This window comes from Chiloscyllium punctatum, chromosome 1 (assembly GCF_047496795.1).
Source record: "Chiloscyllium punctatum isolate Juve2018m chromosome 1, sChiPun1.3, whole genome shotgun sequence".
Lineage (NCBI taxonomy): Eukaryota > Metazoa > Chordata > Chondrichthyes > Orectolobiformes > Hemiscylliidae > Chiloscyllium > Chiloscyllium punctatum.
Genome location: NC_092739.1, coordinates 15,607,943 through 15,620,846, shown reverse-complemented (window position 1 = coordinate 15,620,846; position 12,904 = coordinate 15,607,943). Strand labels below are relative to the sequence as shown.

The 12,904-nt window shown below is 41.1% G+C and overlaps 1 protein-coding gene across 3 annotated transcripts in view; it reads right to left on the bottom strand.

Annotated features, from left to right (window-relative positions):
• naf1 (nuclear assembly factor 1 homolog (S. cerevisiae)) overlaps positions 1-12,904 on the bottom strand; it is a 258,554-nt gene that overhangs the window by 146,757 nt on the left and 98,893 nt on the right. For all 3 annotated transcript variants that reach the window (XM_072572957.1, XM_072572784.1, XM_072572871.1), the window contains exon 4: positions 1,876-1,969. In XM_072572957.1, coding sequence (XP_072429058.1) covers positions 1,876-1,969 — 94 coding nt within the window. The remainder of the gene's footprint in view (positions 1-1,875; positions 1,970-12,904) is intronic.

Below are 12,904 nucleotides of genomic sequence, written 5' to 3'. Positions count from 1 at the left end.
GCGTGCACGTTTATGAAAAAGTCACCCAAGACCATCACACAATTGAAATTGATAAATAACTAATATTCCCAGCTTAAACCTGAAAGCGTCTGCTGTGCATCACTTTAAAATAATTGACTTCATAAAATACATCAGTCTTTCAAAATTAAGCAATGCTCCTTATGAAAGGAAGGCAAGGAGAATATTGGAATTCAGTGTCTCATTCCCGTCCATAGCAATTGCCTTTTGCAAACTTATGTCTACTTCATTCACCTCAAGACCTTCATCAACACTATCATTTCATCGAAAAACTCTTATAAAGTTAATTAAATACAATTTTCCCTGAACAAATAGATGCTAGCTTTCCTTAATTAAACAAAATTGATTGAGGTTTTTGTTAATCTTGGTCTGGTTTAAAAAGGCATTAGTGTTTAATCTCACAATACACAAATAAAACTGGAAAAAAAAACATTGAAGCAAATTAACTTTTTGTACTTTGTACTACCTATCACTTCTAAAACAGCAGTATTATTGTAACAAATAATGCAGAAATATCAGGAAAGCTAATCACATCATGAGGACTGTATTCATCGATCTGGAGAAGACGTATGACCACTAGGCCAGAAAGGGTGCCTGATGTGGTAGAATTTGTGCAGTCTGCGAGAATTACGTATGATTATTACAGCATATATAAAATGAGTTACAGATAAGAAGTAACAGCATGAGGAAAGTTTCAAAGTTAGACTGCACCAAGCCGCATTGTCTTCCTGACTGTCACAGACATCTGATCTTAGCAAGTGAGACAGAAAGTGCCATGCTCAATGATGTCTGCAGATGACATTGAGCAATATACTGGGGATGTTGAGAACGTGACTGAGTGTCTGTAGGATGACAGAAAAGCAACCAAAAAGAATTTTAAAAAAAGGAGGTATGAATATTAATAGAGCAAAGAGGACCAGAGTAAATGTGTAAAAGATTGTAGGGGAAGTCTTGGAGAAAATTACAGCAGAAAATGGAAGTACAGAAATGAAAGTTAAACAACGAATTAGTTCTGATTGCAGAAACATTGCTGAAGCTGCAAGGAAGAATCAACAACAGTTGAGAGTTCAGACTTGCTACATAATGCTGAACATCAAGAAAAAAAAGCAGGTACAACTGGATTCCATTAGTACTTTGATAGTGAGATCAATGTGTGGAGAGAGAGGCTGAGTGAGAGCAGATGATAATAGTACAGCCAGGAAGAAAGAGAAGAGGAGACCTAAGCCCAGATGGAAGGATGCAGTGTCAGGTCTCCATTTCACTTGATGATAAATGATACATGATGACAATGGCAGTGCCATAATGCTGGTGACTTCTTACAGTGGTAATTAAAACTTCCACAGACAAACCCAAATTATGAAGGGTAGAATGTTATCAGAGGCTGCAGTAGGAACAGTGGAGAGAAATCAACTTTAGTTTGGCTAATCTTTGCTTTCCCCACTTTAAAAAGTACCAACTGAACACTTATTTGCTCAGACCAGATTTCACTGATCCCTGAAAGAGGAAGAAAGAGGATGAAAGGATGGTAAGTAGTGAGAAGGATGCTCTCTGTTTATAGGAGAATATAAATGAGCTGGTCAGATGAATTAATCAGGGACAAATTGAATTCAATCCAGATAAGTGTGAGATGAGGCACTTGGACAGGACAAACAAGGTAAGGGAATACATGGTGAATGTAGAACTCTGGGTCAGAGTTTCACTGTTTACTGGGCACGAGAAAAGGCAGGCTACTTGGTGAATGTTAGACGAGGTTGACTGTTAAATGGAAAAGTCATCTAAAGAAAACCAAATGGCGTATTATGCATCACTGTGAAGAATTACATGCTGTTTCAGTTTAGCGATTTTCGCTTTACATACCCAATTGGTCAATGATACTGGAGACAATCCCAATGGGCTCCTTTTTAACTTCTTCAGGAAGAACAATATTTACTTCTTCGACTTTGGGCAAATCCTGATATAGAAAAGAGACAAATGCAATACAATTCAAGTCTTTGATATGTTAGGTTGCTTGAATCACTATTGGTTGCAAAGTAAACACACAATAATTAGTGTTGCACAGTTTCCTCAAACAGCTTCCTTACATGTCATCATACCAGTGGCACATTTTGCTTCAATGTTATTCAGAAACCAATGTTTACAATTGTATGTCAAAGATGTTAAAGTCCTCTTTGCAAGTTTCTCTGTACCTTTCCATTACTTTAGTCTTTAGGCAGAATACAGAATAGTTAATTTTGTCAGGGAGTATCAAAACAAATAGAAATGGTCAACCATTGTGGACCTTTGAGATTCTGAGGGAATTAGTTGTTGTGTTAAGAGTCATCAATGTCCAAAGGAAAGAAAAAGACCCTTCAGCCCATTAAGTCCATACCTGTCAAAACAGGCACCTAACTATACTAATCTCATTTGAAACCACTTGGTCAATAACTGTGTATGCCTGAGCATTGCAAGTGCAGATCTAAATACTCCTTAAACGTAATTGAAGGTTTCTGCTTTGACAGTGAGTTCCAATTTCCCACCACCCTTTGGATAAAAACATTTGTCCTCACATCTCCTCTAAACCTCCTGTCCTTTATCTTAAATCTACGTCCCTCCAAGAGGAAGCGTTCCTTCCTGCTTAATCTATGTCCTTCATCGTTTTACACATCTCAATTATGCCCCCTCAGTCTCCGCTGCTCCAAGAAAAACATTTGCAGTCTATCTGACCTCTCTTCAATACTAAATTATCCAGCCCAGGCATCATCCTGGTAAATCTCCTCTGCACCCTCTCCAGTGTAATCACATTTCTCCTATAATGTGGTCTCCAAAATTGCACACGATTATCTAACTGTGACCTGAACAGCATTTTATACAGTTCCAAAATCACCTCCCTACTCTTAGATTCTATGCCTCGGCTAATAATGGCAAGTATCCCCTATGTATTCTTAACCATTTTATCTGACCTGCTATCCTCAGGGACCTGTAGACAAGTACACCAAGGTCCTTCTGACCCAGAGTCCTACATTCACCATGTATTCCCTTACTTTATTTGTCCTGTCCAAGTGCATCATCTCACACTTATCTGGATTGAATTCAATTTGTCCCTGATTGATTCATCTGACCAGCTCATTTATATTCTCCTATAAACAGAGAGCATCCTCCTCACTACTTACCATCCTTTCAATTTTCATATCAACTGCAAATGTACTTACCAACCTTCCTACTTTCAAGTCTAAATTGCTTATATATAATTGTAAACAGCATGGGCCCCATCACCAATCCCTACTGAACCCCATTGGGCACAGGGTTCCAGTCACAAAAACACACCTCAAAAACTACCCTCTGCTTCCTGTCACTCAGTCAATCATGGATCCAAATGCTAGATTTCCTTGGATCCCATGAATAGTTACCTTTGCTATCAGTCTACCATGCAGGACCACATCATAAGCCTTTGCTTAACTCCAAGTAGATTACATCAAATATATAGCTTTCATCTAAATACCTGGTCACCTCTTTGAAAAGTTCAATCAAGTTTGGGCAGACATGACACCCTTTTAACATAACCATGATGACTGGTCCAAATCTCTGCCTTTCCAAGTTCAAATTAATTCAGTAACAGACTTGTTTCAAATAGTTTCTCCACCTCTGAGGAGATACTGACTGGCCTGGAGTTTCCTGGTTTGTCCCTTCCTTCTTCTCTCTATATTTATTCCCCTTCAGTCCTCCAGCACTTCTCTCATGGATACATTTCATCTTGCCCTAGAGATTTATCTACTTTCAAATTTGCCAATCTATTTGCTATGCTAATTTCTTTAATTGTCACAGAGTCTCACAGCGTAGAAACAAGCCCTTTGGACAACCATTTCCATGCGAACCAACAAACATCAAACTGCACTAATTATATTTATCTGTACTATGTCCTGGCATTTTAAGTGCTCATCCAGATGCCTCTTAAGTCTTCTCAGGCAGCTCACTCTACATTTCCACCACCTTCTGGATGAAAAAAAGCTTCATTTTTCCTTTAAACCACTTACTCCTCACGTTAAACTTATGTTCTCTGCCCTTAGGCACATCTGCCTTTGGGAAAAGATTTTCACAATCCATTCTGTCTGTGCATCACAAAGCCGTATACCTCAAATCAGACAGTCCCTCAGCCTCCGCTGTTCCAAGGATAACCCAGCCTATCCAGTTTCCCTTCATAACTGAGACTTTCATTGCAGGCTGTGTGAATCTCTTGTGCACTCTATCCTGTACAAACATGTCCTCAGACAGTGTGGCAACCACAACTGCAAATAGTGGCCTAACCAATGTTTTATAAAGTTGTAACAAGATTCCTTGCTTCTACATTCTACACCCTGGCCAATGAAGGCTAGCATCCTGTATGCCTTCTTCATCACCCTGTCTACTTGCACTGACACCTTCGGGGATCTATAGACTTGCACACCGAGGTCCCTTGTTCCCCAATATTTCCTAAGATCCTACCATTGTATATATCCATCCCTTATTAGATCTCCCAAAATGCATCATCTTGCACTTGTCAAGATTAAATTCTATCTGCCATTGCTCTGCCCAATTTATCAGGTGGTCAATATCAGATTTCAACCTGATGCCATCCTCCTCACAATCAACACCACCATTTATCGTGCATTCTGCAAACTTACTAATTATACTTGGTAGGTAAAACAATGACTGCAGATGCTGTAAACCAAATTCTGGAGTAGAGTGGTGCTGGAAAAGCACAGCAGTTCAGGCAGCATCCGAGGAGCAGTAAAATCGACGTTTCGAGCAAAAGCCCTTCATCAGGAATAAAGGCAGAGTGCCTGAAGGGTGGAGTGCCCTTCAGGCACTCTGCCTAATTACACTTGGTAGACTCACATCCAAGTCATTATTTACATAAGAAACAGTAAGGGTTCTCGCACCAACCACTGGTCACATGGTTTGAAAATCACAAAACATCCCTCCACCATCACCTTTTCCTCCTGTTTGTAAGCCGGTTCTGGATCCAGTTTGCCAATTTGCTTTGGAAGCCATGGGCTCTAACCTTTTGACCCAACCTTGTCAAAGGCCTTACCAAGTCCATGTGCACATGTCAATTGTACTACCCTCATTTTATATTTAGTGACTTTTTAAAAAATTCAATTACATCAATCAGACAGGACTTAACTAAAACAATTGCATGCTGAATATTCTTGATTAATCCTTGCCTTTCCAAGTGTTGATTAATCCTGTCTCTCAGAACGTTTTCTAATAATTTTCGTACCAAGCCTGACAGACTTAATGGTCTAGAATTACCTGGCCCATCCTACTCCCTTTCTTGAACAAAGGAACCATAATAGCTATCCTTCTGTCACCTGTGGTCAGGGAAGCATTAAATGTCTCCTTCAATGCCCAAGAATTCTCCTGCCTTGCCTCCCAGAGCAGACTGGGATATATCTCATCAGGGTGGGGATTTGTGCACTTTGTGTCCACTGAAACATCAAATAACTCCTCATTAATATTAACATGTTCTAGAACTTCACCATCCGAAATTAAATCTCCTCGAAGACTCCTCTAAGGTCCACACATAGGTTGGCCTTTTGGTCTCTAATCGGTCCCATACTTTGCCTGGTAATTCTCTCAATCCTAATATATTTTGAAAAGGCTTTGGGGCTTTTCTTGATCCTATCTGTCAAAGATATTTTGTGGCCCCTCTTTGCCCTTATCTCTTTAAGCAACCTCTACTCTCTCGATACTTTTTGAAGTGTCTCCCCGAGGAGATCGTGAGGACTGCAGAAGCTGGAAAGGTGGCGCTGGAAAAAGCACAGCAGGTCAGGTAGCATCTGAGGAGTAAGAGAGTCGATGTTTTGTGTTAACGCTTCATCACAACTTCCTTCATCAAGAATCTGCTGTTTTCAACGCACTGAACCCGAGATATGCTCCCTACTTTTTCCTTTAATCTCACTCATGCTATCCCTTGCCCAGGATTCCCTTGATTTGCTGTCCTTGCCTTTACACTTAGAGGAATACAGTGGCTTCAAGTTCTCACTATACAACTTTAAAAGATACCTATTCACCAAGTGTAGATTTACTCGCAAGTAACCACTCACACTCTAATTTTACCAGATCCTTCTTAATAATCTTGAAGTCAGCCTCCCCCAGTTTAGACACTCAGTGCAGAAATTATCCTTATCTTTTTCTGTAATTACTTTGAAACTTAAGAGTCATGGTCAGTATCCGCAAAATATTTGCCCACTGAAATTTCAATCACTTGACCAGCTTCATTTGCTCGGATTAGGTCTATTATGGTCCCACCTCAAGCAAGACTATCGACATACTGGCACAAAAAGCTCTCCTGAATGCATTTTTAAAATTCCACCCTATCTAATCATTTCACACTAAGGTGATCCCAAATAATGTTTGCAAAGTCGAATGCCCTACAACTGTAAACCTGTTTCTGTCACACTTTTGTGATTTGCCTATATATCTGTCCTTCGCTCTCCTTCTGACAGTTGAAAGGTTTGTATTATAATACAACCAACATATATTGCCTTCTTTTTCTTTCTAAGCTCTTACCTAGATGGTCTCATTTGAAGACCCTTCTAGACATCCTCCCTCATTACTGCAATGATGGTTTCCTTCATCGATAATGCAATGTGCCACCTCTCTTGCAACATGCACCTGAAATTTGTATACCATGGCATGTTGAGCTGTCAGTCCTGCCCTTATTTCAACCATGTCTCAGGTGATCGCAAAAATATCAGATTCCTATATGCTGATCAATGCTCCAAGTTTATCCACCTTACTAATCAAGCTACTTTCATTAAAATAGATAACATTCCCCAGACACTGTCTTCTCTACCCACTGGATTATTCTAGAATTCCTTCCATATCTAATGACACTTTGACCCCAACCTTGCATCTAATCTATGCCCTATGCCCCTGTCAAATCCGTTCAAAACCTCCCCAACAACACAAGCAAACCTCTCAGCAAGATACTGGACTCGTTCCAGTTCAGGAACAATCCAGTTTGTACAGGACCCACCTACCCCTGAAGCTATATCACAATTGTTCTCCCTGATTTCTGTACCCACATTGCTCTCACTAGTCAACACTGACACAAAGTATTCATTTAGACCACTATTAGGTCTCCTAGCTCCATGCACAGATTACCACTGTGGTCCTTAAATAGACCCCACTGTTTCCCAAGGAATCCTTTTACCCCAACATACTTGCAAAATAACTTTGGATTTCCACATGTTTTACCTGCCATTATCCTATCATGTCACCTCTTGACTCTACTGAGGTCTTTTTAATGTTCCCCCTTTACTTCACATTCTTTATTCCTCTTGGGATTCTGCTGTTTTCAGCCCTTGGTATTTGCCAAAAAGCCTCACATTTTTCTCTTTATCCAACCTCATATCCTTCACTGCCCAAGATACACTGGATTTGTTGTTCCTCCCCTTTAGCATTATTGGAACCCATGGCCCTGTACGCTCCCTATTTCATTTCCATTGGTCTGACATATATACTAAAGGTATTTGCTCCCAGTCCTCTCTGGCCAAATCATACCTGATCTTATTAAAATAGGTGATACTTAACCACTTGCCTAACTTCAGGTCTCTTCGATCCTCCCCTTCTTAGAAACTTGCTACATATCTGCTCCATTTCTCTCAGTATTTGGGGCTTACAGTACTCTACCAGCAGCATGACCATTCCTTTCTTGGCTTTTAAGTTCACTCATGTGACTTCATTAGAATACCATAACTAGACAAGCAGGAGGCTGAAAGAACACAGCAAGTCAGGCAGTATCAGGAGGTGGAGAAATCAACATTTCAAGTCGAGACTCTTCATCAGACAGTGACTAAGGTTCTTAATCCAAAAAAATTGACTTCACTACTGTCTGATGCTGCCTGGCTTGCTGTGTTCTTCCAGCCTGCTGTTTGTCTCCTTTGGATTGCAACATCTGCAGTCTTCTTGTGTCTCATTAGAATAAGATGTCATCCCTCCTAATGACTGTAATTGATTTCCTGATCAATATTATAACACTTCGCTCTTCTTCACCATTCCTTATCTCACCTGAAGAACCTATATCCTAGAATATTTAGGTGCCAATTTGTCCATCTCTCAACCATGTTTCAGTGACAGTAATGACATCATAGCTCCTTGCTTTAATTTGTTTTCTCAACTCATCTGCCTTGTTTGTTGAGCTCTTTGCAGATACCATCCAACCATGCTCAATTTCCAAGTGCCTTAACTGGCCTATGATTTCAATGCTTTTCTACTCACTTCGTCTCTTCCAAATTTGGCCACAGTGAACCCTTTTTTCTGGATCTCAGCCCCCTGCCAAACTAATTTAAGCCTCCCCAACATCACTAGCAAACACCCCTGCAAGGGTGCTGGTCCTATTCTGGTTCAAATGCCACCTGCCCACCTTGTGCAGATCCCATCATCCACAAAAACATTAAATGCCTTTTCAGTCCCAATGTCCCAAAAATCTCAAGTCCTGCTTCTTGCAAAATCCTTCCAGCCATACATTCATCTGGTCTAACCTATCCCTACGCTCACTCGCACGTAGCACCAGAAGTAATCCAGTGATTACTATTTTAATGATCCTCTTTTTAAATATACTGCCTAGCTCCCTAAAGTAAAGTCACAATTGAACTACCATAGGGTTGCCTCTCACTAGAGAGATAACTGGTGGTGGTTTAACCAATGGTCACCACACCTCTGGCAAGGGAAGAGGCTGAGAAGAGGAGATCTCAGTTGGTGCAGGAACTGAACCAACACTGCCAGCATTACTCTTCACCATATACCAGCCATCCAGCCAAATAAGCTAACTGAAAGCCTTTTCAGAATAACTCCACAAAGGGTGGTATCCTGTTACCAAGTCACCCTTTATTTATGTGTGTATAACATATGACACTGACCCAGCTAGTTCAAAGCTGGCTCTGAGAGGGAGTAGAACCCCCAACACTCCTATTCTTATCTGTCAGTAGGACCAGTCTAATAGTACCAGTCAGGGAAATCATATTCAATGATGTCCACCTGGTTGACTTCATTCCAACCACAATACTTTAAGCCACCTAAATTCTGCTTACAGAACCTCATCCCTTTTTGCACATACATCGCTAGTACCAATATGTACCATGATCTCTTTGCACTCCTCCTTCAGAATGCGCTGCAGCCATTCAGTAACATGCCTGAGGAGAGAGAGTGAGGAAAGCAGATGTTGGAGATCAGAGTTGAAGAGTGTGGTGCTGGAAAGGCACAGCAGGTCAGGTATCATCCAAGGAGGAGGAGAAACGACATTTTGGGCATAACTCTATTCTGCTCCTCCAGTGCTGCCTGAGCAGCTGTGCTTTTCCAGCAACATCCCCGACACTGGTAGCAGGGAGTCAACATACCATCAAGGAGTCTCTTTAGCAGTCGCAGAAATGCTCATCTCACAATTGAATCCTGTACTACTACAGCCCTGTCATTCTTCTTCTTTCCCTCTTTGGCAGCAGATCCACCCACAGTGTCATGAGGTTGGCTTCCTTGGCTTTCCACTGCACAGTCATCTCCCCAGCAATATGCAAAAAAGATATGTCAGAAAGAGGGAACGACCACAAGGCACTCCTGCCTTCCTCTACTCTGCCTGGTGGTCACACATTACCTTAAAGTCTGTTCAGCCTTCACCTGTGGTGTGATCACCTCACTAAACATCCAGTTCACAACATGCTCAGCACCAAGGATGCTCCACAGTAAATTCATGCACTCAACAATGGGTGGATGTAGAAAGGACATTTCCTCTTTTGCGAGGATCTAAAAATGGGGAGGATATTCCAAAATAAGGGGTCATCTATTTAAGATAGAGATGAAAGTATGTTTCTTTTTTCCTCAGCAGGTCATGGGTCGTTGGATTGCTCACCCTCACAGCCAATGTCTTTCAAACTTTTTTTGAAAGCAGAGGTAGATAAGCTCTTTAAGCAAGATGGTCAAAGGTTATCCAGGCTCGGTTAGAATGCAGAATAGTCAGATCAGTCACGATCTTATTACATGGTCAAAAGTTACATGACATCAGGTTATAGTCCAACAGGTTTATTTGAAATCACAAGCTTTTTGAGCACTGCCCATTCATCAGGGTCAGCACTCCAAAAGTTTGAGAGTTCAAATAAACCTCTTGGACTATAACCTAATGTCATGAGACTTTTGACTTTGTCCACCCCAGTCCAAGACCAGCATCTCCACATCACAATCTTATTACACGGTAGAGCAAGGGGTCCAGTTCTTAATTTAGCACTGGACCACACAAGGAGGTATTAGATCAGGTGATGTCCTAACATACTTTGATCAAGTGTGGGGGAGCAATTTATTGTTAAAATTTTATTTTTATTAAAAAAAGTTAAGTGTTTCTTGCATATCTATAATTATTAACAATTGCTGGTCAAAATAAATCTCCCCACATATGGTTTGCTTTCTTTAAAAAGGTCTTTGCTACATTTGATTTTTGTGAACTACATAGTTCATTCTCACCAATGCCTTTATAAGGTCAAGTAATAACATTACCTTCTGTATTTGTATTGATATATGAAGTATTTGGAATCACAGAATTAGAAGAAAAGTTAAAAGTTCTAAATTGGAGGAAGGTCGATTTTGACGGTATTAGGCAAGAACTTTCAAAAGTTGATTGGGTGGGGGCAGATGTTCACAGGTCATGGGACAGCTAGAAAATGAGAAGCCTTCAAAAATGAGATAACGAGAATCCAGAGACAGTACGCTCCTGTTATGCTGAAAGGCCAAGCTAGTGGGTGCAGGGAACACCGGATGATGAAATAAATTGAGGTTTTGGTCAAGAAAAAGGAAACATGTGTCAAGTATACACAGCAGAGATCGAGTGAATCTTTCGGAGAGTATAAAGGCAGTAAGAGTTTAGTTAAAAGGACAATCAGGAGGGCAAAAAGGTGACATAAGGGGGCTTTGGCAAATAGGGTTACGAAGGATCCAAAGGGAGTTTATAGAAACATTAAAAACAAATAAGGAGAGAATAGGGCCCCCCAAGATCATCAAGCACCAATATGTGAAACTGCAGGAAATGGGAGGAGATACTAAATGAGTATTTTGCATCAGTGTGCAAATGAGTATTTTTCGTGAAAAAGAACAAGGAAGACATACAATGTGGGGCAACAGATGGCAACATCTTGAAAAATGTTCAGAGGTGGCGGTGCTGGATATCTTAAAATGCATAAAGGTGGATAAATTCCCAGGACCTTATCAGGTGTATCCTAGAATTCTGTGGCAAGCTAGGGAAGTGATTGCTGGGCCCATTGCTGATATATTTGTATCATCGATAGTATCAGGTGAAGTGCCAGAAGACTGGAGGTTGGCTAATGTGGTGCCACTATTCAAGAACGGTGGTAAGGACAAGTTAGTGAACTACAGATCAGTGAGCCTTACATTGGTGGTGGGCAAGTTGTTGGAGGGAATCCTGAGGGACAGGATTTTGTATTTGGATAGGCAAGGACTGATTAGGGATAGTCAACATGGCTGTGTGTGTGGGAAATCATTTCTCACTAACTTGATTGAGTTCCTTGAAGAAGTAACAAAGAGGGTTAATGAGGACAGAGTGGTGGTCGCGAACTATATGGACTTCAGTAAGGCATTCAACAAGATACCTCATTGTAGACTGGTTAGCAAGGTTAAATTACATTGAATACAGGGAGAACTAGCCATTTGGATACACAATTGGCTTGAAAGTTGAAGACAGAGGGTGGTGATGAAAGGTTAATTTTCAGACTGAACACCTGTGACCAGTGGAGTGCCACAAGGATCGGTGCTGGGTCCACTGCTTTTCATCATTTATATGACTGATTTGGGTGTGAACACAGGAGGTATAGTTAATAAGTTTGCAAATGACACCAAATTTGGTGGTGTAGTGGACAGCAAAGAAGGTTACCTAAGATGACAATGGGATCTTGAACAGATAGACCAATAGGCTGAGAAGTGGCAGATTGAGTTTAATTTAGATAAATGCGAGGTGCTGCATTTTGGAAAGACAAATCAGGGCAGGTCTTATACACTTAATGGTAAGGTCCTGGGAAGTGTTGCTAAACAGAGAAACCTTGGAGTGCAGGTTCACAGTTCCGTGAAAGTGGAGTTGCAGGTAGATAGGATAGTGAAGGTAGTATTTGGTATGCTTTCCTTTATTGGTCACAGCATTGAGTACATGAGGTGGGCGGTCAGGCCACTGCTGGGATATTGTGTACAATACTGGTCTCCCTCCTATAGGCAGGGTGTTGTGAAACATTAAAGGGTTCAGAAAAGATTTACAAGGCTGCTATCAAGAGCTGGAGGGTTTAAGCTATAGAGACAGGCTGAATACGCTGGCGCTGTTTTCCCTGGAGCAATGGAGGCTGAGGGGTGACCTTATAGAGGTTTATAAAATCATGAGGGGCACGAATAGGGTAAATAGGAGGAGAGTCCAGAAGGAGTCCAAATGGGGTAGGAGAGTCCAGAAATAGAGGGCGCAGGTTTAAGGTGAAAGGGGGAAGATCTAAAAAGGGACTGAAGGGGAAACATTTTCACGCTGAGGGTGATGTGTATGGAATGAGCTGCCAGAGGAAATAAGACCATAAGATGTAGCCCTTAATTCCTTGTGACATCAAGAATTTATCAATCTCTGCCTTGAAGACATTTAATGGTGGAGGCTGGTACGATTACGACATTTAAAAAGCATCTGGGTGGGTATATGAATAAGAAGGGTTGAGGGGGATATGGGCTAAGTGCCAGAAAATGTGACATTAGTTTCAGATATCAGGTCGCCATGGACGAGTTGGACCGAAGGGTAGGTTTCCATGCTTTACAACTCTATGGCTCTAATTCACCCATATCTTTAATAATCATCATACCTTCATCAAACATAACAGCCACAACATGCATGGAAAACATCAAC